The sequence below is a fragment of the Sebastes umbrosus genome, chromosome 2, assembly GCF_015220745.1.
Source record: "Sebastes umbrosus isolate fSebUmb1 chromosome 2, fSebUmb1.pri, whole genome shotgun sequence".
In the NCBI taxonomy this organism is placed as follows: domain Eukaryota; kingdom Metazoa; phylum Chordata; class Actinopteri; order Perciformes; family Sebastidae; genus Sebastes; species Sebastes umbrosus.
The window spans coordinates 27,652,161-27,679,797 of record NC_051270.1 but is presented as its reverse complement, the minus strand read 5'-3'; the positions used below and the strand labels follow the sequence as shown (position 1 = coordinate 27,679,797).

Here is a 27,637-nt window from a genome sequence, read left to right as displayed (position 1 = left end):
TTGACAGAGGGAGTAAGGCAAGGCAAGGCAAGGCAAGGCAGCTTTATTTGTATAGCACATTTCAGCAACGGGGCTATTCAAAGATAGCTTTACATAAACATTCAAGAACATTGTGAAAAAGTGCAAAAGAACATTAAGAGATAATTAAAACAGTTATAAAAACATAAAAACATTAAAGATTAGAAAATAAAAACAACATACAGTGCAGTTCCTATTGAACTGGAAAATAACTTCAATTCAAAACAGACAATTGTGTGCTAAGGATACACTTGGAGGTACCTTTAAATGTTTTGCCACCCCTCTAAAACTATGAGAAGCCAGGACATCTAATCTTTTTAACATGTTTTTGTTTGTTTTTGACCAAAAAAAATTGTTTTAGTTATTAAATTATGTTCAGACTTTACCATGGTGTACAGAGGTGTGGATCTGTTGGTGAGGGGGTGGGGTGGTGACAGGGTTTGAACCTTATATAACCAACAAGTTGCATGAGTAGAGATTTTTATCTGTCGGGTTAGTTAGACCAAAGGTTTTGCTGCTCACTGAAAACAGATTATTTTCTTTTCAAGTGTCTCCAAAGAGAATTAGACTTAATTCTCCTAAGAGGCTTTGAAAAATACCTGAATGTGCCTAGAGAGGGTGAAACCCTTACTTTACATGTGAAGTATATGCTGAACCATTGACAAAGGACAGATCTGTTTATCAGTAGCTTACATATGCTTCATAGGCCCCCTATCAGCACAGAAAGAGGCACACCAATACATGTTATTCCCTTGTGTAAAAATGTCAAATCACTTAAGTAGGCAACAGTTTATGTAGTGGCATTCCGTCTGGATCCCAAAATAATCTGCTTTACACTATACATCCTATATACCACTTACTTTATTTTCTTTGTTATTATACTGTCTGACTTGCACCAACAAAAACCAAAGAAAATTCCTAGTGTATACCTCTTACACCTGGCAATAAACACCTTTCTGATTCTGATTCTTTACACTATACATCCTATATACACTTACTTTACATTATACATCCTATATACACTTGCTTTACACTATACATCCTATATACCACTTAATTTACACTATACATCCTATATACACTTACTTTACATTATATATCCTATATACACTTGCTTTACACTATACATCCTATATACCACTTAATTTACACGATACATCCTATATACACTTACTTTACATTATACATCCTATATACACTTGCTTTACACTATACATCCTATATACACTTACTTTACATTATACATCCTATATACACTTGCTTTACACTATACATCCTATATACACTTACTTTACATTATACATCCTATATACACTTGCTTTACACTATACATCCTATATACACTTGCTTTACACTATACATCCTATATACACTTACTTTACATTATACATCCTATATACACTTGCTTTACACTATACATCCTATATACACTTAATTTACATTATACATCCTATATACACTTACTTTACATTATACATCCTATATACACTTGCTTTACACTATACATCCTATATACACTTGCTTTACACTATACATCCTATATACACTTACTTTACATTATACATCCTATATACACTTGCTTTACACTATACATATTATACACTTGCAGATAGTGCATGTTGTCTGTTCCCTTGTAGTTGTGGACTGTTCTGTACGATGCCATATTATAATGTAAATTTCTCAAATAAAAAAAAAATGTCAAGGCAAAAAAAAATGGTATGCGCAATGACTGCGCACAGGTGACAACCACTGCAGACTTCCTAGTCTCATGATCATCAAGTGGTCGCTTCTGATTGGTCGCCACTCTGAACGTCGACATCTGATTGGTCAGTTGTCATGTTGACGCGTCATGCTAAAGCAACACGCATGTCATTGGCCTGTGTTACATGTCTGCTGATGTGCCGGGTTGAGGAGGGCTTCTTATTGTTCCGTAATTTACCATTTGTGAGGTAATACTGTTGTTTATGTCATCTCGCCTATGCGGTGTCATTAGGAGCACAACTAACCTTAATAAAACAGGGTGCAGGTGAGCTAGCTAGCGTTACATCCACACCTGCATAAAAGAAGCTAACGTTAGCTCGCTGCTCTGCTATAGAGAGTTATATAGGGTGTTAGGATGGGTGAGGAAACTAACGACATTAACGCAGGCAATGGAGCCGCTAATAACACCAATGTGGAGGAAAACGGCGACACAGTGGAAGGCTGTGTCAAATATTACACATTAGAAGAGATACGAGAACACAACATGAGCAGTGACACATGGCTCATCATCCACGATAAAGTGTACGACGTCACCGGCTTCCTTGAAGAGGTAAGACATTACTAACTATGTGATGACGTCACTAACGTTACTAACGTTACTCTGGCACTATGTCTGTCATATTACGAGTTTGTTCTTTGGTTGCTTTGGTTACCTTATCACGGCTAAGGTTGCTAAGGTTACTTCCTGGAATTACAAATCGACCGTTAGCCTTACGTACTGACGTGTAACGTTTACTGTCTGTCTTCGTTGAACCTGTTAACGAACAGAGACCCAATTCATCATTTAAAGTATAAAGTTTCCAGTTAAATTGGTGTTAAACAATGTCAAGTCAAGTGATACCTGGCTTACGTTTATCTTGCTTCTCATAACGATGACAGGGAAAACTTCTAGCAACATTGATTAAACGCTACGTTAACGGTCGTTAACGGTTAGCTAACCGTTAACGACCGTTAGCTAACCGTTAACGACGGTTAGCTAACTATGTTGTTGCCCATCATTCTCATAACTGTCGTTGCCTGTCAGTACAGATGTTTCCATATTCCTGCATAATATGATATTTCTAACAGCAGCATTGTTGTCAATAGAGTATTAATTTGTAATTACCTGCAGTAACCTGGGCTAATTGTAAAAAATGCACCTTGATCCTGTTTCTTATCAGTCTAAGAAGTTAGCTAATAAGAGACACTGTAATAAGTGACATTAATGTCACAGAGTTAAACTTCTCTCCATTACAAGTAAAAGTTCTGCATTCAAAACGTTAAAAGAAAAGTTTACAGACTCACAAAATATAACTCAACGTATCAAAAAGTATTCATCAGTACTCATTATGCAAAATGTTCCTTATATAATGTCACTGGATTACTATCGTAGATGTTTTAACTAGGGGTGTAAGAAAATATAGAGTATCGCCATGTTATGTTTTGTGATACTGTATCGCTTCTCAAAAACACTTTAGATTTTTAATTCATATTGTACATGCAAGGATTAATTCAGTCAATACTTAAAGGGACTGTTTGTAAGAATCAGAAGTGCTTGTTAACAGCGACACCTGTGGCCGTTAAGTCAACGAAATGCAGCGTCGGGCTCGCGCTTGTGCTCGCTCTACATAGACATGAACGAGCATCGCTCCAAACAGTGAGGCGACACACGTCAGCTAAAACCACAATATCACTCTATATGTCAGCTGCTTGGCAGTAATGTTAGCTGACCAGACGAAGGTCTCTCCATGAATCACTGCTGATCCTAGTGTTGACCTTTCCTGCTTCAGCCTCCCGACCGCGGCCGGAGGAAACAGGGGAGACAACGGAGTTTTGGTCAGGGACGTTGTACGTTGAACGTTTCTTGCTGCGGAGCCCCGTCACTTCACAAGACACGGAAAACCTCTGTTGGTCTGGAGGAGCTGCAGCATTTATTTCTGCACAAACGTCCACTGTACATTCACTAGATATTGTCAGAGCTACTAACTCTTCTGCAGTGTGTAGTGTGCGCGCATAAACGTGAGGTGGAGCGAGCTGAGTGAAGGCAGGCAGGCAGAGGAGCAGAGTACAGCAGAGACTCCGGCCCCGGAGACCAAAGCTACGGTCTCCCCCTCGTCCTCCGACGGCGGCCAACACTGTTTTGCAAGACGGGCTTCACTAGATATAACTTTGCGGTTTTGGTGTTTCCGTGTAGTTTGTGTTGGAGTCTTGTCTGAACAGCGTAGCCACACGGGAGCGTGCATATGCGAGCGCGCATGGGACACCGACCCGGGTGATTTATACGTGTAAGAAGTTACAAACAGTCCCTTTAATTCAGTCAATACTTAATTTCATTGGCAAAGATATACGTCCTCTCAGTGTGTTACCTCCAAAAGTAGAGCTATGATGTTGGATGTTACAGGGACTATGATTAATGAAAATGCAGATCCCACTGTTATGATTGCATAAAAAAGTATACTTTTTTTTTTACTCAGATTTTATGCATATGGCTGCATGTTCTTTAAACTATGACAGTTTTTCTAAAAAAAATATAATATATTGCAATATATCGCCTTGCTTATAGTATCGCAGAATATTGAATCGTAACCCCTGTATCATGATACGTATCGGCAGACTCTTGCCAATACACAGCCCTAATTTTAACATGTCAGCAGCATTTTAATACTGTAGCTGCTTGCAGTGGAGCTACTTTATATACAGTTGGGTAGCTAACTACTAAGAATGCATCATATATTAGAAGCCGATCTTATGTTTTGTATTTAAAATCACAATCTGTAAAGTAGCTGGCAGTTTTAGCTGTCAATTGTAGTGGCACAAAATGAAAATACTCTAGTACAGTTAAATATCTAAAAATTGCACAAGTACAGTACTTAAGAAAATGGACTTTGTAACTGAAAAACCATATTGGTGCATTTCACAAATTTTTCTGTGATTTCAAGTGTGTTTTCATTGCTTTGAGGTAATCAAGCATATCAATTAACTGTGTGATATTCTGAGTTTGGGGCAAATAGGGATGCACAGATCTGACTTTTTCAGTACCGATACCGATAGCGTTACCTGGGCTTTGGGTAATCGGCCGATACTGATTACCGATCTGATACCAGTGTTTAATTAATAAGCTGTATGCCTCACTGTGTGGAAGGGACTGGGATCATTCTTTTAGGTATAAGGCAACATCAGGCTTAACTTAAATATTGCTTTCCTAACTTTGTAAAACCAAATGTAACGAATAAGTGTATAAATATAGAAATACTGAATTGTTAATTATTATTAAAATAATAAATCATACACCAGCATGGTGGTAAAAAAAACTTTTTTAATGCCCTAACACATTTCTCAAAATGTAAACAGGAATTCAATTTCCAATCCATAATGTATATAGTATATAAACATACAATTGAATACATCGGCCCCATTGTCACAGATACCCGATCCAACTGTTTGAGTCAGTATCGGCGCGATATCCGATCCAGTATTGGTGCATCCTTAGGGGCAAATAAGGAAATTAAAAAGCTCAACACTCTGATTTCAGCATCCGGGCGGTGAGGAGGTTTTGCTGGAGCAGGCAGGATCAGACGCCACAGAGAGCTTTGAGGATGTGGGTCATTCCATAGATGCCAGGGAGATACTCCTGCAGTACTTCGTTGGGGAGCTTCACATGGTAAGATCAGGTCTCGGTTAGCTCTGAACGACATGATTCCCTGTCTGTAGTGTCTTCACATGATGCCCATATCCATCTGTCAAATAATGAAGTTAAACTGTTATCAAACCATTACCATTGTTGAAATCGTATCTAATCAAGCGGAATAATTAATTAGTGTCACCAGATCTCTTGGAGAAAAAAAGCAGCCATTTGTGGCACAAAAGTTGCTTGGAGTGCGGTTGCTTGAAGACGGTGCCATGCAATAATTTGGATTTTACGTGCTTACAAGCAAATTGAGGGAGATGACATCAAATCAAATGGAATTTGGTTTGTATCATCCATTAGATAAGGTTGTCATGTGAGCATTAGCGCTGTATCCAACGAGAACACATCAAAAATTAAGCCAATTGAGGCGTATTGTCTTGTGGTTGTTTTGTTTTTGCATTAGGAAATAGTGTGGAAATGTAGTCTACATGGAAGAGACGAGAAAGCATGACTGTATTCCAGAATACTCAAAACAGGCACATGGAAGTGAGTATAGCTCAAGGATAATAGTCAGGTGCCTATACCAAAAGGGAGTTTTGCTTACTGCAGTCATTCCACCTTTTTATTCTGGTCATTAAATAAATCCTCTCTGAGTTTGCCTCTTATGGAAGTGAGGGAAGACAAAATCCACAGTCTTTGTTCCATGCAAAAATACATCCCAAAGTTTAGTTGAAGCTAATATGAGGCTTCAGCAGTCTGAATTAGACAAATCAAGTGGGTAGTTTCCAAAGTTAGTCTCTTTCGTACAGTACTCCCTCTTTGGGTTACTATCCCTCCACTGGGCGACTGCCTGCTGAAGACTCAAAGTTCTTCAGCTGAACTTTACAATGCATTGAAAATGCAGAAAATGAGGACTGTGGATTTTGTCCCCCTTCACTTATAATGAAAGTGTGTTAGACATGAATCTCTTACTGGCCAGTACAAACCAAAGGAGTGATTTATAGCAAGCAAAACCTGTTTTAAAGCTGAAGTAGGCGAGATTGGAGCAAATATGATTTTAAAAAAAAAAAAAGGTATTTTTATAAAACGGTCACTATATCTTGACACTAGTACATGAAACAGGTAACCTGAAAAAAAAAAATCATGTGCCTCTGTGTCTTCCGGTGCTCCTAATGACATCTGCAAGATTTCACAGACCGGAGGAAACAAACCAGTCACAGCTGACCTGGGGTCTGCTGTCCAGCTGCTGTCTTCGAGAGCCGGCTGTCAATCACTCGCAAACTCCGATCAAACGATCAAACTAGACAGTGCTGATAAAAATATAAATCAAGATTCTGTTACTGTAATGCCTATTCCTCGCCTCAAATGTTTTCAGAAACATCTTGTAGTGTACTGTTTAGCTGTAAAGTGAGAACGTTTGTGACCCGGCAGCCATGTTGAGATCTCTTGAGGGAATACCAAGCACCGCTTACATGACAGGAGCACAGCCAATAGTAACGCTCTCTCTCTGAAATGACCTGTGATTGGTCAAAGTCTCCTGTCACGGGCTGGATTTTTTAAAGCCTGAAAACAGAGCCATGAGGAGGTACAGAAGTCTACATGTAGTTTTCTCTCAGAACACTTGAATTACAATATGCTGAAAGGTTATTATGGAATTTTTGCCCTGAGATGCCAAAAAATCGTTGTCTACTGAAGCTTTAATGTGCATATGGGCACATGGCAATTGTTGATCCTTTAACTGACAGCGAACCCCATAGGGAGCCCCTCCTACAGCAAACAGAGATAAGACAACAAGAGAAAGTTGCACATTCAAAGATAGTTTTAAATTTTGCAATTTTGCTTTTTTTTTTTTTTAAAGTATTCATGTCTGATTATTTCAGTAGTTATCAAGATAACATTCTCATGTTAATAGCTTTAACATGAAAACAGTTTTGCAATGTCCCCAAAAGTGTTTTATCGTCCCCAAAGTTTCATGTTATATCACTAGTTTTGCTGGGGTTTTTTTCTCCAAACAAACGGTTTTGCAACAATCAGGGTATAAACATTAATAAACTAAGAAACTCTCCTTGCTCTCCGATTATTGTTCTGGTTCTCCAGGGACAGATTTCTGCAGTTATTGGCTCCTTTCCAACAAGTTAGTCTCTGCCAACACACCACACTAAACATATTCACATCATATTCAATCCAGTGGATGCAACCACAAAGGAATTACATTTTTTGTTAAAATCAGCTTTCTGATGCTTTTACTAATCCCATTTTACCCAAATCTTGTGACAGCGATCGTAATGTCAACAAGATCAATGGTTGGTGTGTGTGTGTGTGTGTGTGTGCTTGCTCGCTCGCTCCAAAGTCTAGATTGGAACTGATATTTTCTAGGCTAACTACTTCATATTTAGATTTTGTCAATTATTAAACTAGTATTTCATATGAATACATCTGAGTTTTGATCAACTATGGACTACCTGAGAAACTGACTTTTAATGCTTGGCTTGTTTATGGGTGTAATTTGTGTCTGCCTTCACATGAAGACAGTAGTACTAATTTATTGATTTTCTTTGCAGGATGACAGAAAAAAGGAGAAGCCAAAGGTAAGCCCCATTTTTCATCTGAACTGCAACAGAAAAATCATTGGAACAGAATTAACAAAGACGGCACAAAGGTTTGATTTGTGGCTAAATATGATATCTCTAATTCATGTCCCTTTTTTCTGCTACAGGATGAAAATGTGGCAAACTCAGGGTCCAGGTGAGTCATCAGCATGAAAACAACACGTGTGTCAGAACCATAGTTTACTGTTTTCATACTTGTTTTTATATGCACTGGGGATGGAACGGTTCAGGTAAAAAATCCGAACCGTTCAGTTCACTAGTCTCGGTTCGGGTCGTGTATGAATTGTTTGGTTCATTTGAAATAAGTTATGAGGCCGATTGTGTATTTTTTTTTCATGTAGAGTTAGGCTCCCGTTTATTGTCACACTAGAAATCGAGGCCTATTGAAGGAGGCTGGGACACGGGCGGACATGGGTCTTCAGGTACGGGGTTAACACATGCGCAGTTTAACTGAAGCTGCGGTCATGCAGTGCTATTGGTTCAATTTCGGCGAGTGCAGACCAGATTTTACTGCGCATGTGTTGTACCCCAAAAGATATGACGCGTTGATGACGCATGACCCAGCCTCCTTTCCCTCCACTGATGAAGTGGCAAGTGTGGCTGTCAGTCAGTTAAAGAAATGGCGAGTGGACACGATAAAGTCCAGTTAGAGGATCCACCAGCATCATTTCGCTCTGCTGTATGGGAGCATTACTGATTTAGTGTTACCTATGAAAATGACGGAAAAAAAGTGGTGGATAAAACGGCGACTGTGGAAGCACTGTGCAACACGTCTGGTTCATGCTAGCAGCAACACTCCGGGTAGGAATGAGCAACTCCTTCTCCCCGCAGCATTTAAACAGCATCTACATACAGATTCAGACAGGGTAATAAACATAACTAAAGCATTGGGGAGGTTTATAGTGAAAGATATGCAGCCTTATGCAGTCGTGGAGGACACTGGATTTCAGCATATGATTAACGTAACGTTACTTGAGCCGCGCTATACACTTAAGCAACACAGTCATTCCAGCAGCACAATCCCTGTAATGTGTTTTATATTTATTAAATATTTTTAAATAACACTTTGGCACAGAAATCCAACCGTATTCCTCCAAATACTGCACTTTTTGAGTGGAAAAACTAATTTTTCAATTAAGTACTGATAATCAGGGAATTGAGACATATGTTCTTTTTTTTTTTTTTTTTTTTTTTAGTATAGTTCTGATTGAGCTTATGCTTCAATTTTGGCATTAGTCCATAACAACATGATATTTATATAAAAATAGCAAAGCTGCATTTTTTGTTTGCACTAATGACTGTAGAAGACCTATTCTTCAATTAAGATTTGACAATGAAGAAGTGTTTATGTTCCTTATGGAAGCCATACTTTTGTTAAGGCAAACATTTGTTAACTTATTTTTGCCAAATAATTGAAAAGCATGTTGAAATCAGAACATGACCTCCTCGCTGTAACATAAATGTACCGAACCGAACCGAAAACTGTGATATGAACCGAACCATGAATTTTGTGAACCGTTCCAGCCCTAATATGCACCAAAAAGTCAAGTTTCTTGCTGCAAGTGAAGATTGTTTACTGTAGGGCTGCAACTAACAATTATTTTCATTATCGATTAATCGGTAGATTATTTTCTCAATTTAATCGATTAGTTGTTTGGCCTATAAAATAGAATGTAAAATGTCGATCAGTGTTTCCCAAAGCCCAAAATGACGTCCTCAAATGTCTTGTTTTGTCCACAACTCAAAGATATTCAGTTTACTGCCATAGAGGAGTAAAGAAACCAGAAAATAATCACATTTAAGAAGCTGGAATCAGATTATTTAGACTTTTTTTTTTTTCTTAAAAAATAACTCAAACCGATTGATCAATAATCAAAATAGTTGTTGATTAATGTAACAGTTGACAATTAATCGATTAATCGCTGCAGCTCTTGTAAACAGTGTCCTCTTGCAATATTGACAGCTCAGCAAATTTGATTTTCACATATTTCTGTATTATTGATTTAAAATATCTTTAAAATGTTCAATATAAACACTGATAAAGTAACAAATTAGCAATGAGCCATAACCATATATTATTAATATCTTTATCTTATTATTTCTTTTTTCATTTGTTTTGCCCATTTTAATTGCCCTGGCTCAAAAAAATTAATACCTGATATTTCTTTTTTTTCCAACAGCTCCTGGACCACGTGGTTGCTACCTGCTATTGCCGCGATCGTCGTCGGTGTCATGTATCGCTACTACATGATTGAACACAAGTCGTGTTGAGTGCTGGCATCCCGTTTTCATCTCATTCTTTTCATCTGGAGGCCTTGAAATGTTTGACCAAAACCTCCCCACACTGAACACGCACAATCAGGAGCGTCCACGTCTTCTGCAACAGCAAAAGGAGGACTGCAGTTTGATAAAATACTTTTGTCCTTGTGTAAATCTACATAGAGCGCACCAAACAGACAGTTGGGCAGAGACTTAATTAAATTGTCTGCCTTCCGTTTCATTGTCACTATGCCTGTTGTCATTAATGTTTGACGTTGTCTTTAACTTCAACTTTCATATGCATTTGACCCATTTTGGTCTCTGTATGCTCACTACTCATTTGCCTGCTCAGAGAAATGTTATATTAACAGCCTGGTAAACATCCACCATTGAAGGAGATGTTAGTATGCAGAATTTTGATGAAATTAAGGGAATACTTAACCTTAGACTACACTGAATTATAACTTCCGATGCATTTTCTTAGTTTTAATAACGTGAAAAATGTTACTGCTTCTGTCAATACGAATCAGGAGTTTATTCCAATCACTGCTTACTTCACTGTTCTGGTCAAGCATTGCTTGCATTCATCTCTTGGTTGTAAATGCATAATCTTTACAACTATGTAATTGCAGTGTCAAATCTTTGTTCTTTTTTAAAAATAGTGGTGAGTTATGTTGTATCAGTGATCAAGGTAGAATGTGATTTTCTACAGTTCTGTTACCAGGAATGTGTGTAAATGTTCATACTGCCTGATCCTTATATTAATATAGATTTATGTAGTATGTAATAATACAATACTATTTGATTACCCAGATATAATAGCTGACCGTGAATGATGAGTGAATACCCTTGAAAGAACAAGTATTTATTTGATTGTTCCGTTTTAAAAAATGTAATTGTTCATTGCTATGCCATTTGTTATTTAACTGGTGCTTTTTCACAACTTTGTTTCATTGTAATGCATCTTAATTTTATGTTTCGGGTGGGTGGTGCTGGCAGCTGTCAGAGGGTTTGAATTGTATTCAATGAAGTCTGGTGTGTGTTCCAGGCCACAATGGATATATACAGTATGTATATTTAATAATATATTTTAGTTACTTAACCTTTTTTAAATTATCAAGGTTGCTGTTCAGTTGTTGGCACTGTTAAAGATGTCACTACAATATTACTTGCAAAATCTAGTTGGTTGACTTTAAAGATAAATATTTGCCATCTCTTTGCATTTCAACTGACATCTCCTGTCATCAAAAGTCTCTTTGAATAAAATTAATCTTTCAAAAAAGTGTAAGTGGCTGGTCACTGATATACTGTGTACATAACTTAAGATATATACAGCGGGTAAAATAAGTATTGAACACGTCACCATTTTTCTCAGTAAATATATTTCCAAAGGTAATATTGACATGAAATTTTCACCAGATGTTGGTAACAACCCGAGTAATCTATACATACAAAGAAACCAAAACAAACAACTTCAGAAATTAAGTCATGTGTAATAATGTGAAATGACACAGGGAAATTGAACACGCTTACTGATATTTATTTAATACTTTGTACAAAAGCCTTTGTTGGTAATGACGGCTTCAAGACGCCTCCTGTATGGAGAAACTAGTCGTATGCATTGCTCAGGTGTGATTTTGGCCCATTCTTCCACACAAACAGTCTTTAAATCTTGAAGGTTCCGTGGGCCTCTTCTATGAACTCTGATCTTCAGTTCTTTCCATAGATTTTCAGTTGGATTCAAGTCAGGTGATTGGCTGGGCCAATTTATCAGCTTTATTTTCTTTCTCTGAAACCAATTGAGAGTTTCCTTGGTTGTGTGTTTGGGATCATTGTCTTGCTGAAATGTCCACCCACGTTTCATCTTCATCATCCTGGTAGATGGTAGCAGATTTTTATCAAGAATGTCTCGGTACATTTTTCCATTCATCCTTCCTCCAATTATGTGAAGTTTGGCAGTACCGTATGCTGAAAAGCAGCCCCACACCATGATGTTCCCACCTCCAAACTTCACTGTTGGTATGGTGTTTTTAGGGTGATGTGCAGTGCCATTTGTCCTCCAAACATGGTGTGTATTATGGGATCAAAAGAGTTAAATTTTGCTCTCATCTGACCAGACTATATATTCTCCCAGTATTTCACAGGCTTGTCCAAATGTTGTGCAGCAAACTTTAAACGAGCTTCAACATGCTTTTTCTTCAGCAATGGAGTCTTGCGTGGTGAGCGTGCACACAGGCCATGACGGTTGAGTGCATTACTTATTGATTTCTTTGAAACAATTGTACCTGCTAATTCCAGGTCTTTCTGAAGCTCTCCACAAGTGGTCCTTGGCTCTTGGACAACTATTCCGATAATTCTTTTCACTCCTCTGTCAGAAATCTTGCGAGGAGCACCTGGTCGTGGCCAGTTTATGGTGAAATGATGTTCTTTCCACTTCCGGATTATGGCCCCAACAGTGCTCACTGGAACATTCAGAAGTTTAGAAATGCGTCTGTAACCAATGCCATCAGTATGTTTTGCAACAATAAGGTTGCGAAGGTCTTGAGAGAGCTCTTTGCTTTTACCAATCATGAGATGTTTCTTGTGTGACACCTTGGTAATGAGACACCTTTTTATAGGCCATCAGTTGGGACTGAACTAGTTGATATTAATTTGCACTGACAAGGGGCCGGATTGCTTTCTAATTACTGATAGATTTCAGCTGTTGTCTTGGCTTTCCATGCCTTTTTGCACCTCCCTTTCTTCATGTGTTCAATACTTTTTCCCTGTGTCATTACACATTATTACACATAACTTAATTTCTGAACTTATTTGTTTTGGTTTCTTTGTATGTATGGATTACTTGGGTTGTTACCAACATCTGGTAAAAATATCATGTCAATAGCACCTTTGGAAATATATTTACTGAGAAAAATGGTGACGTGTTCAATACTTATTTTACCCGCTGTAAATATATGTACACTTTATATGGTATGCTATTAAAGAGGGATATGCGTTATCACTCTTATTATGTTTGTTTAGTTAACTGTCATTTAGAAAATTCACTCCATGCCTGTGGCAATGGTAAAAACAAACAAAAAGAAACTGTAAAAAAGTAATAATGACAATCTAACCTAGAGCAGTGGTTCCCAACCGTTTTACTTGAGGAACCCCTTCTATATTAATCCTATAAACTGATGACCCCCGACTAAGTGACATATTTTATGAATATTTCATATTATATTCAATGCATAACAATAACAGTACAGATCAACTGATGAACTGTACAATTAATCCAAATAGCGAACACAATAACTGCAGGACGTTTGTGTGAAACGAGCGATTTGGATGAATTTTGAGCAGATTATTTCCTGCGAATATTGCATCAGAAATTATTGTTATTTTTATTAACTTTTAATACAATTCTCTGTATGATGTACTTTTTTGAATTTTTAACAACCATATATTCTTAATGGGCTTCTTTTTTTGGCAAACTCAGTGTTTTCTTCTCCCTGACGCTTGGCCATTGTTTTCTATTAGCTTATTGTTTTAACTGCGTTCTTTTCTAATTGTTAAGTTTATATCTTAAATAGTAATCCAAACTTTAAAAAATAACAATTTAATTTAGTTTTTTCTTCACAAAAACAAATGAAAGGCTGAGATAAAAGCCGGCTGTATATATATATATATATATATATATATATATTTTAAAAAGTTGTCTTACTATACACCACTTAAAATCAAGAAGGCATCGTGACCCCTTGTGAAGCTTTGGTGACCCTTAGTGGGTGTCGGGACCCCCAGGTTGGTAACCAGTGACCTAGAGAACAATAATAGGTATGTTAGCCAGAGACGACAGACATAAACTAACTTCGGCACTTAATATACTGTACATGTAATTGTTGGAAGTCAGCCTCTGAACGGTGCAGCGAGCTCTTTCAAGATGTCAAAAGGTCTGATCTCTATTATTGTTGAAGCCAGTCACACGTTTAGAAATGACGGGGTGATGCTGAGAACACGGAACAAGTCCAAACACAGGTACAGGGTGGTTGGGGCAACGACTGCAGATGTTGAGCAGTCTGGAGCTCTAATTCAACACCTGTAATGGCAGCAGCCCAGAAAACAACTCCACTCATCACTTTGTCATTAGATGAAGCGGCTCTAGTGAATGGAGCTCATAGTGTCACAGCCTCATGTCCTGTGTGGTCACCACTAATGCATTAGCACATCATCCTTTAGCTATACATCTGACTGATCCTGTTCAAATACTGACAATTATGATTGTGTACTGGTAAATATTCAGTATGCAACTCTCCTTTTCCTTTAAAGTCAGTAGTCAGGTCACGAGTTATGTCAGTCACGACAGTACTGTGCTAATTTGAAAGGAATACAAGATATGAAAAATTCAACAGCTGGGTTCAATTTCAAACGTGCTCTTGGCTACAGTAGCTGAGATGGGTGTTCATTCATACTTTGATGACCAAAGGCCATGAGCTCCTTTAAAAAATGACATTAAAACTCCTTAATATTGTAACACATTGTGGTGGAAGGCAACACATTCATAATAGCAAGAAGAAAATCTGTTCATGCTTTACAGGGAGGTGAACGGCATAGAGCAAAATGATTGAATAATCCTCACACTCTGGTGTTAAATGTAATCATGATGATGATAATGTGGTTATGCACTTACACACTGATTTGTTTTTCCGTTTTACAGTGCGACACCAGCATAAAATGAATAATACTCGAGTCCTGCATTTATGCCTGCTCCCCTCAGCTACTTTTCCAGTGGAGAAGAGCAGGAAGCAGTGATTGAAATTAAAGCCTCGCCATCCGCAACGTCCACAAGAGCCCTCAAAGCGCTGAGTGCCCATGACCAGCAAACCGCAGAAAGCACAAATCAACACCCGTTGATTCATTCTAATTTAATCAAGCGGGACATATCAAGAACTGGATGTCCTCTCTCCTTACATAATTTGATTAATTTTTAAAAAAAGAATACCGTTTTTCTGTTGATCTGAACTCCAACACTACCTTTACTACTTTTCTTGAATGTGCATCAACACCACAATTTTAGCAACCAACAAACAACATGGAGAAACCTTGAATGATTAAAAAAAATACACACTCAATACTATAAAATAACAGCAATTCATTCTATTTAGCACCACCACAACCAGTCAGAAATTATTATACATTTACTGATATTTAGAGGGCCTCACGTCCATTTTGCCATGCCTTACTTAGTATAAACACAGGGTGGCACTACAACACTAGGATGTTATTATATGCCAGTTGTTTCATTTGGCCTTTACTGGAAACAGTGAAAATATATATTGAAATGGCTAATCTGACTTGTGCACCCACTCTAATAAATTCATCGCACAATTCAGCCGTGTTTATCTCCAGGTTCTCATGTGCATGGAAACTCAATAAACGCAAAGCTGTCACACATGGTGGCAAAGACATTATGCAATGATGAAAAACAACCTGCAACATTATTACTGTGATAGTGTGATAAAGACTGTGTGCAATGAGAGAGTTTGATATAAAGTCCAGAGACAATATACTGACTGTTTTTGCACTCCAGCCTATTTTATTGTATAGTAAGCCAAAGTAAGCAATGTTTTAGAAAATGTGGTAGATCTCAGTTGTAGATATTCTCTCGGTTTTTGCATTTTGCAAACATTAAAGCCATTTTACATTCAGTTATGACCTGGCAGAAGGATGAGCTCTTATGAGACAGCATATTGTATTTGTGGGAGTATATGAAGCCCTCAGATAGACGTCATTCCCCATGACTGGATCGCCTGTCATTTCTATCAGCAGTCATCCTCAAGGAGAGCTGTGGCTGCTAATGCACAACACTCCAGCTTCCCAGGAGTCCTGCCTGGCAAAAACCTCAAACGGCTGGAAAAACACTTATGGATGCTGCAGGAATAAACATGATGACTAAGTCCAAAAAGTCACCTATTTGTGGAATACATACAGTATCACTTGTTTTACTTGAGACAATGTTGAAATCAAATTCCTTTTCACGCATACAGTGACACCATGGCAGCAGAGATACACCCGCGTACAGATGACCAATGTCAAGTGTCACATTTTCTGCCTGCAGAAGGAATCTCGGGAGGGTTTTGCAGCTTTGACAACCGCCTAAAAGGTTCACTAAAACACTCACAATAAAAATATTCCCAACTTTACTTTTTTCCCTAAAGGTCAAATTTTCTTTGCTGGCGAGTCACGTTTCTGAGCCTGAGGCCCTGAATCATGCCACATCAATATGAGTTAATGAAATATCATAAATATATCACTTTTAGTACAGATAATACCAAGTGAGAAGCTTTAAAATGTATATACCTGAACAAATTAGGCTTGGCTTATGCCATTACACCTGCCTTATATCAATATTCAGGCTGGTCTCATACACTGTCCATAGCTGTACCAACGAAAAGTAATGCACTGTAATTTGTATATATCCCATAAAATCAATGTTTGTAATTAACGTAATCATGAAACAGGAAATATCCCATGTAGGGAGGAGGTCCGGATGGATAGGTGGTTCAAACAATACCAGATTTTCACACAGGAGACCAGTGTTCGTGTCCCGTGTGAAACCAGAAGTCAACATTGATTTATTTGTCCAATAAGTTACATACTTAAGTAAAGCCACTTCTGGAGTTATTTTAAGCCAAACCACGATCTTTTAACTACGAACTAAGTAGTTTTGTTGCCTAAACCTAACGAAGTTGTTTCCTGTGAAGACGGAGGTTTATTTTGAAAATACTGTATGCATGTAACGAGCGGAATTTGACATGTGTTGCTGTACATCCGTAGGAAAATGAACGAAAGAGGAGGAATAACTTACTTAAGATATCATACAAACTGTTGCATGAGAATATTGCTATGAGAATATATTGAAAATATTGTTGTATGCAATATTTCATTACTAATTTGCCAACCATATAGTCATTAAGTCACTTCACACATATTATGGAAGTATGTGTGTCATGATTTCTTTCTAACTTTATTCTTTGCAAAAGTAGTTTTGTGAAATTACTTGCAGTTGCATCACAAACAAGTCGTTGGCCATAAAGATAGATAGACCTGTTGCTCTGTTGTTTTTCATCTGGCACACAATCAATCAAATTCATACTCATCCATTATTCAGAAACCAAAGCATTATATTCTCATCTTCTGGTTAATTTCAATGATGTTCTTTAACTCTGTGCCCCTGGCTCAACCTTTTACCTAATGTGGCATTGGTAGGTAGTAATTAGCATAATCCAATTCAAGACGATTCATCATTAGACGCTTATCAGAAAGTGAACACTGAGAGCAAACATTACCAAAATCTAATAATATATCAAATGTTTTTGTGCATAGCAAGGCAAACCCAGACGTCAATTATTTAATCACGTAGGTGAACTATCAGTTGTTCCGATAGTCTCTGTAGTGTATGCTGTTTTAATGGGCTTTTTTCCGTTATATAATGCCTAATGTAATACAACAGCAGACTATAGGCACTAAATCCAATTGAAATTCTTCTTTTTATACTAAAAAAATACACATGCCGTGGCCTACTACTGTACACTATGTGGCCTACTATAAAACAGTGTGGGTAATGTATGCGAAACAAACCAAACTTCAATTTCTAAATTAGTGTTAATTATAAACCCCTGAATTAAATTTCTGTACACTCAGGGCTCAACAATAAGGATTATCCACTTGGACGGGGCAAGTAAAATGCCACATCGGGCTAGTAAATCTAGCAACTCTAAAATGATTGTTTTATTTTCCGGAGTTGATGATAGATGTAGCCAAGGAGCGAGCCTTTTTATATAGCCTACTGTTTTGTTCTTTTACCACTTTACAGCTCTTTGGTCAACTTTTGCTGTATTTAAATGTGCTCTATAAATAAACTTAACTTGAGCCATCTCGCTTCCTTCTCATCTCTGTTGAGAGTTGCACATATACAGTACCGATCGGTTACTCTCGAGTTTCAAGTTTATGAGCTGAAGCGCAAGGGAGCATTTTAATTGTCCTGGAAACAGGAGTTTAGTTGGGCGGTGTGAGAGGATGTGGGCGAAACTCCAACTGTGTAAAGCGCAGTTTGCTGCAAGGTTGAGAGCAAGGCGAATAAAACATGACAATTTGGTCTCTGTTGTTATTTGATAACCACTAATAAATATAACAATTTACATAGGGGCACACAAAAATGTACTTTGAGCAAGTAGATTTCTGACCCACTTGACCTTCCAGGCTAGTTAAAAAAACAGATTAACATTGAACCCTGACACTAGGTGTTGAGGAAACATTGCAAGCAGAAAATGCTAGCAATTTTGCTTTCTGAATCAATCTCCAGAAAAAAAAAACAACAGCATCTATAATACAAGTGTTGCACCACACCACCTGGCCCCAGATATATCCACAGCATGCTGAACAACTCAGGTACTAGACTATGAGTAAGTTACACTGCTCTTCACTGTTCCTTTAACAGGTCTGTGTTGTTATTTAGTAATGTGGAGAGCAGCAGAACAAACGGCAGCAAATTAGGATACAGACCGATAGTAAACACTTCAACATCATAAATACCTGACTCAGACTAACTGAAGACACATTTCAAAGGCACAATGCTTTATTTCATAGATCATCCATAAACCAATACATTATCAAATGTTATTTTTTCATTCTTTATAAAATTAGGAATTTAGAAACATAACAAAATGTATACATACAAAGGTCATAATTAAGTCGGTCCTTGTTCTCACATCATTTTTTGGCAGACCTTCTGATTTTTATCATTTCTACAAGTTGGTGGAGAGTGCCACCATTTGCATGTGCACAAACATGAATGATGCAACCCCGAGGCTAAAATAAGTTGCATTAAAATACTTCTGCATTTCAGTTTCTTTTGAATGTTTTTGAAAAAACTACACTCTCCATTAACTTTAAATCTAAATCAACCTTCGCCGTGACAGTTTACTCTATTAAGACAAAGATGGCATGGGCATTGCGCCAAGTTGAGTCCACACTGTAGTAGAAGATACTGAAGCTTAATATCTCAAAATAAACAACCGCAGCCTCAGATGTCACCCAAGTTATCTCTTGACGGCACAAATGTGGTGACCTTTCTACAGTGTAGCTGCATAATTACTTTCCTCCTTGCATACACTGAAATGCCGTGACTTAAAGGTTAACTTCTCCCAGCTGTTATATGCCAAGGTCTTCGACGCACTGTTTAGATTGAAGAAGTTACAAGTTAGATGGCCTTAAACCTTCAAAGCGCTTGTAATCTAATGGTGATGTTAGTCCACAAATGTCTCATATGAATAGAGGTGTAAATATCAGTTTCTTGTGATGATCTAATTGACTAACCTCACGTGTTTGAAGTGAAATGTGTTGACCTGAGAAACAAGTCTAAATATGCAACAGCTGACTCTATTAAAAGATTATATTATACAGATGTATGCAGATTAATGGCAGGCATTTCTGGGGCACAGACAAGGTTGATATAAAACAACTAAAAGGTGGTTTAAGAGGCCGTCTCTGACAGTAAATCAAATCTTGTGTGTAAAACAAAAAAAATCCAAATAAGTTATAAATTGAGCCTGTGTTCCACTCAACTGAACACTATATTTACACTGCAAATTGATAAAAAATAAAAATAAGAAAAATATATAATCAATATAACTCAAATTACGATGATATGGACTGTACAGCGGTTATTTCAAGTACTTGTCATCACAGCCTGTCTTAGTACCAACCTGTTTGCATTGCAACCCATGTGACCCACATCCTACCCTTGAGACCTTATGTAGGGATATGTCAATAACTTGGCCCAGCCAGACAATACAAGACAGCACAGAGGTCACTGACCACGTCCCTTACCCGCCAGCGGTGCTCTTCAGGTGCAGACGTCCTAATCCAAACTCAACAGGGTGCAGGTGGAGGACACGCTGGAAGAACGCTCATGGACGCCGTTGTTATTATCCCAAATTCCTGACACAAACTGTATCTTCGAAGTGCTGCGGCACCCGAGGGTGTCGGCCAGTTTGGGGCAGAGGGCCAAAACCAGCCGCTGGAGGACGAGGTGGAATTTCCTGCGGAAGCTTCGGTTGATCCAGAAGTAGAAGATGCAGTTGAGGAAACCGTTGGAGGTCGGCAGCCACACCACCACGAACTCAATCCACTCTGGTGCGCTGCTGCCCGAGACTGCTGCGGGGCAGAAAACATTGAAGGGATTGACATTGGAGCAACAGTTAACACGAGACAGCAGCTTCTGAATGAGAATAGTTGTTGACCTTTTTAATGAAAGGTCACAAATGAAACAAACACAATTTAGCTATGGCTGGTTTATGATCATGTCTATAAATGTATCTATTTTTCAGAGATGAAAGTCTTTCCCATGACAGCAATGATATGAAGCCATCAACTTAACATTTATAGTCTAGATATAAAAGTACAAAATTAACTGGCAGATTTGGCGGAGTGGTGGCTAGCGTTTGGACAGCAGCACCACTTTGAAGTTTCAGTTAAGACTGTCAGCTTCATTTTGCGGGGATTTTCATCCATTATCAGTTGAATCAAAGCCCTCTTTGGAAAAAGGTCTTCACTTCTAAAAATATTCAGCTGTGACTCCACTTTTAGTCTTGATTACTCCAAGACAGCATGTAGTTGGGGTAAATGAGAAAAAGTCCAAAAAGGTCTGAGTCATAAAACTGGCCATGAATCAGTATATTCATGCCCAGAATTACATAAATAACTTTGACAGCTATTTCTCTCAGCACAGCCACAGCTGAAATTAATGGTGACATTTGCCATTTAACATACATTAAAAAAAAAAAAGCAAATTAATCTTACAGTAGATATTCAAATACTTACTTTTGAGTTCTCTTGCTACATTTGAACCCAGAAATTTGACTTAAGCATTAAAAAATACTGCAATATCAACAAAGCCCTGGTTGAACATTGACTTTAAACGTTGTCCCTAAAACGTGACCCAAAACAGCTTAAAGCTAAAAATCATACACAATTAGCGCAACAATCAATTGACTAGTTGTCAAATTAATAGGCAACTTTTAGGATAATGAATTAATCGGTTTAAGTAATAAAAAAAAAAAGAAAAAGTCAAAATTCTCTGATTCCAGCTTCTTAAATGTGAATATTTTCTGGTTTCTTTACTCGTCTATGAATAATAAACTGAATATTTTTGAGTTGTGGACAAAACAAGACATTTGAGGACGTCATCTTGGGCTTTGGGAAACACTGATTGATATTTTTCCCCATTTTCTGACATTTTATAAACCAAACAACTAATTGATAAATCGAGGAAATAATGAACAGATTAATCGACAATGAAAATTATTGTTAGTTGCGCCCTATACACAATGATGACACGTGCATAAGTAGCCATTGCACAGTCATTTTGCAGTCATTCAGTCATTGTAAGATCAACTGGGTCGACATCAAGAGCTTTAGTTCTAAAACCCTAAACTACCCTGTATCATTAAAGAACCTGGCTTCACAAAAAGTGTCATATATTTCACAACCGTTAAGGCCATATACACCAACAGGATGCAATATCTACAATATTCTCTAATTTTCTTCAAGATATGACTTCCTCAGATGATTCTGGACAACTTTTATCTTTGTTTTCATAGTGACTAAATTCAATTACAGTATTTCCCATTCTCTTTGGCACAATTCTCAAACGAGAATTATTTTTTCTCAAAACAATAAGCTAAAACCTCTAAACAATTAGTTTGTTGTTCACAACAAATTCTTTATATTTAACAATTTTCCATTCATTCAACCAAATTGCACTCGTTTTGGCACATGTGTGCAAGAGAGTAAGTACAATTGTCTACAATTTGCACATGGCTTATTGACATGTTGTCATACTCTTCACAACTTCTAAACACTCTTTCATAGTTTGAGCCATCAAATGCAAAATAATCCATTCAATTATCAAAATCTATCAGACATGCATGTATAATCCATAAATATCTATGACTTTGTGTTACGTTCTGTGAGAAGTTCCAATTTGATGATTTTTACTGAACTACCGCAGCTTTTTTTATTGTTGCAGGGTTTTTAAAAACATTTTATTGGCATGGATGCCATTTTGTGGCTAATTTTATGTTCACTGTATTTTACTTTACATGAAAGCTCAAAGGTGATTTTTTTCCCCTATTTATTATACATGAAACACATTTAAATACATTTACTGTAAACACAAATGTGCATAGCCTGTCCTGTTTCTGTGTACCACAGTATTCTACAGTATTGACTTTTCCCAGTAAACATTGACCTACTGTTGAAATGGGAATCTAAAAAGCTCATTGTGATACACAACAGCATTCAGTAAGACAAAACTGTAATTCTGGTATATAATATATATAATAGTACAGTAAGCAGTCAGTGTCAACAGAAAGTAGAACAAAACAGAGATCTGTATGTAAGAAACATCTCCAGGGTTGACTGTCTTTTTGCAGACATGCAATAGAGTTGTGATATCCCATGAAACAGTTGTGACAGTTGCACTTACAGTTTAGAGAAGACTGAGCCAAAGCGATTCAGAAAAACTGTATTTGAGTAAATGCGTGAAAGGGAGCCAATTTGTTCTCACTATGAACTATGCAGGTAAATTTGACATTTTACCATAAGAGTTTTGGTCTATGGCAGGGGTCAGCAACCTGTGACTCTTTAGCCCCTCTCCAGTGGCTCCCTGTGGATTTTTTAAAAAATTAGTGGAAATAAATAACTCTTGTTTTGTTAACATTTTCATTTTTATTTATCATCGTTGTAGGTCTATGGTACGATGGTACGATGGAGTATTAGGGCCACATTGAGGAAAAAAAAATAATCTGAGATTCTGAGAATAAAGTCATAATAATATTAGTATATATATATATATATATATATATATAGATAGTAGTAGTAATTTTACGTGTTATTTTCTTATGACTTTATTCTCGTAATATTACAACTTTTTTTCTCGTAAAGTTATGACTTTATTCTGGAAATCTCAGATTTGTTTTCCCTCAATGTGGCCCTAATACTCAGTAGTACATTCGCACTTTGGCCCTCACTGCATTAGACTTACATACTATATACTTAGACTATAAACTGTGTTACCTTCATCACAATGCTCAAATGTTTTGTGGCTCCAAACTGATTTTTTTGTTTTTTGTTTTTGCCTAAAATGGCTCTTTCGATAGTAAAGGTTGCTGAACCCTGGTCTATGGGAAAGCCTTACATCCATCCATTAACCTATCTATATATTCCACCAATATCCACTTTGATAAATAGGGTTGTGAGTTTCCGACAGGAGTGTCATCAACAGCATTAGGGAATAATAAGGGAGTGATATATAATTTGTGGAAGGCCCTTTCCCCCCACTACAACTCCTGTAAATGTTTATTCCAACTGCTTCATCATTGCTCACCATTGTAGATCATAGCTGCCATGCATGGTGTCCAGCAGGTGTAGTAGGCTGCCATCACAGGCACCAGCACTCTGGCGGCCACATTGTGTCTGCTGCGACGCGCGCAGGTGTTGTTGTACTTGCGCAGCTTCATCCTCTGTCTCTTGGCAGCGCACCACACTCTCAGGTTAGCGTATGTCATGATGATGGAGCAGGGGAAGAAGATGAAACACGTCAAGCTCAGGGAGTAGCCAACGTTGGTGGAGTAGGACGGATTGCACACCAGGGATGCTGTAGAGAAATGAACCTCGATGATGCCATCTGGGAATGAGATTGGAGACAGTAGACAAGGTGGGAAGCACCAGGAGAAGGCGATCAGGAGCAGAGTCCTTCTCCTGGTCATGAGAGAGGAGTACTGCAGCGGGTAAAACACCGCCACGTATCTCTCCAGGCTGATGGTGGCCAGTGTGTACATGCAGGTGGAGTACACGGTGGAGTTGCAGAAGGCCACGACGTGACAAAGAGCGTCTGGACCTTCAGTGTAGTCTTTCAAGAGACTCACCCACAGATTCAAAGGCATGAGCAGCAGGCCAAACGCAGAGTCTGCAGCAGTGAGAGAGAGGAGGAAGTACCGGGAGTTTCTGGACCAGCCGGCCACGGAGGAGGTGATAACCAGGAGGACTGCAATGTTTCCCAAAGTGATCATGACGCCCAGCAGGACTATGATGGTGACTTTGACGGAGCGGTGCGTCAGCTCCTGCAGCCTCTGAGGGTCCACCACACCTGACAGGTTGATGTTGTTGTTGTTGTTGTTGTTGAAGGCGTCAGGAGCTGAGAAGTTAAGCGTTGAATACATGTTTTCTTCACAGTGGCATCATGAACAAAACATAAGGCACCTGAGGCAAAAAAAAAAGTTAAAGTGTAAGCAAAGATGATGGGTTACATTAGAAAGCAGAGCTGCAGCTGCTTGGAGCCTTTCAGCTCAACAATCAGAGAGAGGCACACCTGCTGCAATTAGTGTTGGTAGGTTGGGTGGTGATGACAGTCTACCTCTCAGAACATACTCTCACTGCAGCACTAGGGCTGTGTTTCCTTAACTGGTAGCAACATAATGGCTTTATAATTCTAACTTTTGGAAATAATGTATTTAAATACACTCTCTCAATGGAAAGTATATCTGTATAAATGGCAGTTGAGGGATATTGTATTTCATACAAAGGGAAGACTTAAAAAGAACCAGAACATGAATTGCACATGGCAGATGCAATCTGTCAATCATCTTTCCAAAATGGTGAAAGACATACTTGATTAACTTTAGTCATATATGTGTGTGTGTATATATATATATATATATATGTGTATAAGTAGATAGATAGATAGATAGATAGATAGATATTGTATTTGTCCCTGTGGGGAAATTGATTTATAAGTGGGAAATATATAAGAATATATATATATATGTATATATATATATACGTATATATATATATATACGTATATATATATATATGTAGATAGATAGATAGATAGATAGATAGATAGATAGATAGATAGATATTTTATTCGTCCCTGTGGGGAAATTGGTTTATAAGTGGAATATATATATATATATAAGTATATATATATATATATATATATATATAAGAATATATATATAAGATCAATATAAATATATATATATATTTATATATTTATATATATAAGAATATATATGTATGTATATAGATAGATAGATAGATAGATTTATAGATAGATACTTTATTCATCCTGTGGGGAAATTGGTTTGCAGCACAATCACAGAAGACATCACTAGACCTACTCTTACCTATACCTATACAACAACAACAAATTGGGTTTAAGTGGGAAGTATATATATATATATATATACTAGTGGGAATATATATATATATATATAAATATTAGGGGTGTAAGAAAATATTGAAAAATTTGAATATCGCGATATTATGTTTTGCGATACTGTATCGATTCTCAAAAACACAATATTGATTTTTTATTAATAATTTACTTGCAAAGATTAACTCATTCAATACTTTATTTAATTTGCAAAGAGATGTGCCCTCTCAGTGTGCCATCTCAAAGTAGAGCTATGATGTTAGATGTTACAGGGACTGTGATAAATGCAAATGGATATCCCACTTTTCTGATTGCTTAAAAATAAAAATACTTTCTTTATTCAGATTTTATGCATATGGCTGTGTGTTCTTTATACTATAAGTTTTCTTAAAATTAGATTAAAAAAATTGCCTTACTTACAGTATGGCAATATATTGAATCGTAACCCCTGTATCATGATAGGTGTTTTATCCCCAGATTCTTGCCAATACAAAACCCTAATAAATATGGTAAGGTAAAATAGTTTATGAAAATAATAGGACGGACCAGGCCAGCTGGACATCCTTTGTGACCAGGAAGGAGCGGTCAAGTTACATACTGAGACCAAAAGAGACTTTGTGATCAATAACCAAAACTAGTTTTTACATGCCCTGAAGAAGACAGTGAGTTGAAACGCATAGGTGCTAAGCTCTATTAAAGGATTTTAATATTTTTTGCAAAGCAGTGTGCCCTGGTATTTTTTGGTTTATTGGTTTATTTTTTGGTCTCATGATATGTCCTTGGATCCAAACAGCACCTGTTTTTTGATACCTGCATTCGTGAAGTGGCACTAAGCCAATCCACTGGCATTTGTTCTCTCTAGAGATGTATTGATATACTAATGTAAGCATATACATACATATATGCATGTGTGTATGTGCACACAGTTAGTTTGATATGCAAACAATATGAGATATGTCTGTAGAAACTTCAGGGCAAATAGCTCAAGTGTCAAACACATGCCATAAGTACGTGAAACAATCCCGTCCTGGTGCGACTACTCTCTGGAAGATGGGAGTTCACAGCCCTTGTCTCGTGCAAAAACAATTTTTTAAATTAATCCTATGAGATTTCAGCAGTCTGAGTTAGCTAAATCAAGCAAGCTATACAGTATATAATAATAACTCCCACAATCTACTCATGGCATGTGACTAATGTGTTGAGGTAGACAAAATGGATAGAAATAATAGCTTTAAGGTAGTAGTTAGGCACAATCACACTGTTGATTTCTGTTCCTGTGGCACGCTGTTGATGCAGTTGTCTGTCCTTTTTCCGTTATCCATTAGCACATTATACATGGGTGTTGGGCTAATCTACACTTCAGTAATAATATGTAGAAGCTGACCTGTATGCTCTCTCTGTGTCTTTATTAACCACAATTAGCAAGGCAGTTTCAGCCCTGCGGGGCTTTCATCACATCCAGTAGGGTTGTCTTATTAATTGGAATTAATAAAGGTGAGATGCGATTGTAAAGTCTGGCCTTTACAGTAAATACTACTAAGAACTAAATGTTCCCAATACCTCTCATGAATAATTCATATGACAGAAACATTGCAGTACCTTGAAAAACGGAGCTAATTTGATGTTTTACGACGGTTCTGTTTGTTGCAAGTTGTCCGGTGAAAGCAAATAAAAATGCCACTATTGACTGTGTTCACAACCACCCGTTCCATCAAGCCCACCATGGCAGGTTTCATCACCAACAATAACAACGAGTCAGTCAACAATGCATCACTATTAAGTCCCCACACAAGATGTACGCTCTGTCACAGCCTAGGAAGCGTGACATCTTATACAACCAATCACGGTCCAATTTTCCATGATCACACGCCATCAGTGTCAGGCTTTCCTCCACCTCCCGTTCAAATGACGAGCTTAAGTGTTTTTGTCTGCACGGCTGAGTGGTAGCTGCCAACTTCTCTCCTTCAAAATAAAAAAACAACAACTTGATGCAAGGGCAAAGAAAAGGGCAGGAAGATTGTCACTGACCTTTCCCACTCAGGTAACCATCTGTTTCAGAGGTGTTCGTCTGTGTGACAGTCAGTCCATTAAACAGCACATAGCAACACAGAGTCACCCACT

At 37.7% G+C, this 27,637-nt stretch overlaps 2 protein-coding genes across 4 annotated transcripts; one reads left to right on the top strand and one right to left on the bottom strand.

The window, feature by feature from the left end:
• The first annotated feature begins 1,854 nt into the window (after nucleotides 1-1,854).
• On the top strand, nucleotides 1,855-10,875 carry LOC119479598 (cytochrome b5). Of its 2 annotated transcripts, none has more exons than XM_037755381.1 (5): nucleotides 1,855-2,329; nucleotides 5,291-5,419; nucleotides 7,948-7,974; nucleotides 8,103-8,131; nucleotides 10,173-10,875. In XM_037755381.1, exons 1-5 carry the CDS (start codon nucleotides 2,135-2,137, stop codon nucleotides 10,264-10,266), a joined length of 474 nt encoding a protein of 157 aa, XP_037611309.1. In that variant the 5' UTR covers nucleotides 1,855-2,134; the 3' UTR covers nucleotides 10,267-10,875. The 2 variants fall into 2 exon arrangements, with proteins under 2 accessions (XP_037611309.1, XP_037611318.1); XM_037755390.1 differs by having other exon boundaries at nucleotides 1,858-2,329; nucleotides 10,176-10,875.
• Nucleotides 10,876-18,849: 7,974 nt separating this feature from the next.
• On the bottom strand, nucleotides 18,850-24,768 carry zgc:162592 (uncharacterized protein LOC561993 homolog). Of its 2 annotated transcripts, XM_037790051.1 has the most exons (3): nucleotides 24,668-24,768; nucleotides 23,684-24,558; nucleotides 18,850-20,451 (listed from the first exon to the last, which is right to left on the bottom strand). In XM_037790051.1, exons 2-3 carry the CDS (start codon nucleotides 24,516-24,518, stop codon nucleotides 20,156-20,158), a joined length of 1,131 nt encoding a protein of 376 aa, XP_037645979.1. In that variant the 5' UTR covers nucleotides 24,519-24,558; nucleotides 24,668-24,768; the 3' UTR covers nucleotides 18,850-20,155. The 2 variants fall into 2 exon arrangements, with proteins under 2 accessions (XP_037645979.1, XP_037645986.1); XM_037790058.1 differs by lacking the exon at nucleotides 24,668-24,768 and having other exon boundaries at nucleotides 18,850-20,448; nucleotides 23,684-24,661.
• Between the last annotated feature and the right edge of the window lie 2,869 nt (nucleotides 24,769-27,637).

What these genes read in the sequence shown, in the direction of transcription:
- LOC119479598 (XM_037755381.1), top strand. Translation starts at nt 2,135, where the DNA reads ATGGGTGAGGAAACTAACGACATTAACGCAGGCAATGGAGCCGCTAAT. An exon ending in TCGTTGGGGAGCTTCACATG is followed by an intron (nt 5,420 to 7,947) that starts GTAAGATCAGGT and finishes TTTTCTTTGCAG; the next exon opens with GATGACAGAAAAAAGGAGAA. An exon ending in GAAAAAAGGAGAAGCCAAAG is followed by an intron (nt 7,975 to 8,102) that starts GTAAGCCCCATT and finishes TTTCTGCTACAG; the next exon opens with GATGAAAATGTGGCAAACTC.
- zgc:162592 (XM_037790051.1), bottom strand. Translation starts at nt 24,518, where the DNA reads ATGTATTCAACGCTTAACTTCTCAGCTCCTGACGCCTTCAACAACAAC. An exon ending in GGCAGCTATGATCTACAATG is followed by an intron (nt 20,452 to 23,683) that starts GTGAGCAATGAT and finishes TCTGCCCCGCAG; the next exon opens with CAGTCTCGGGCAGCAGCGCA.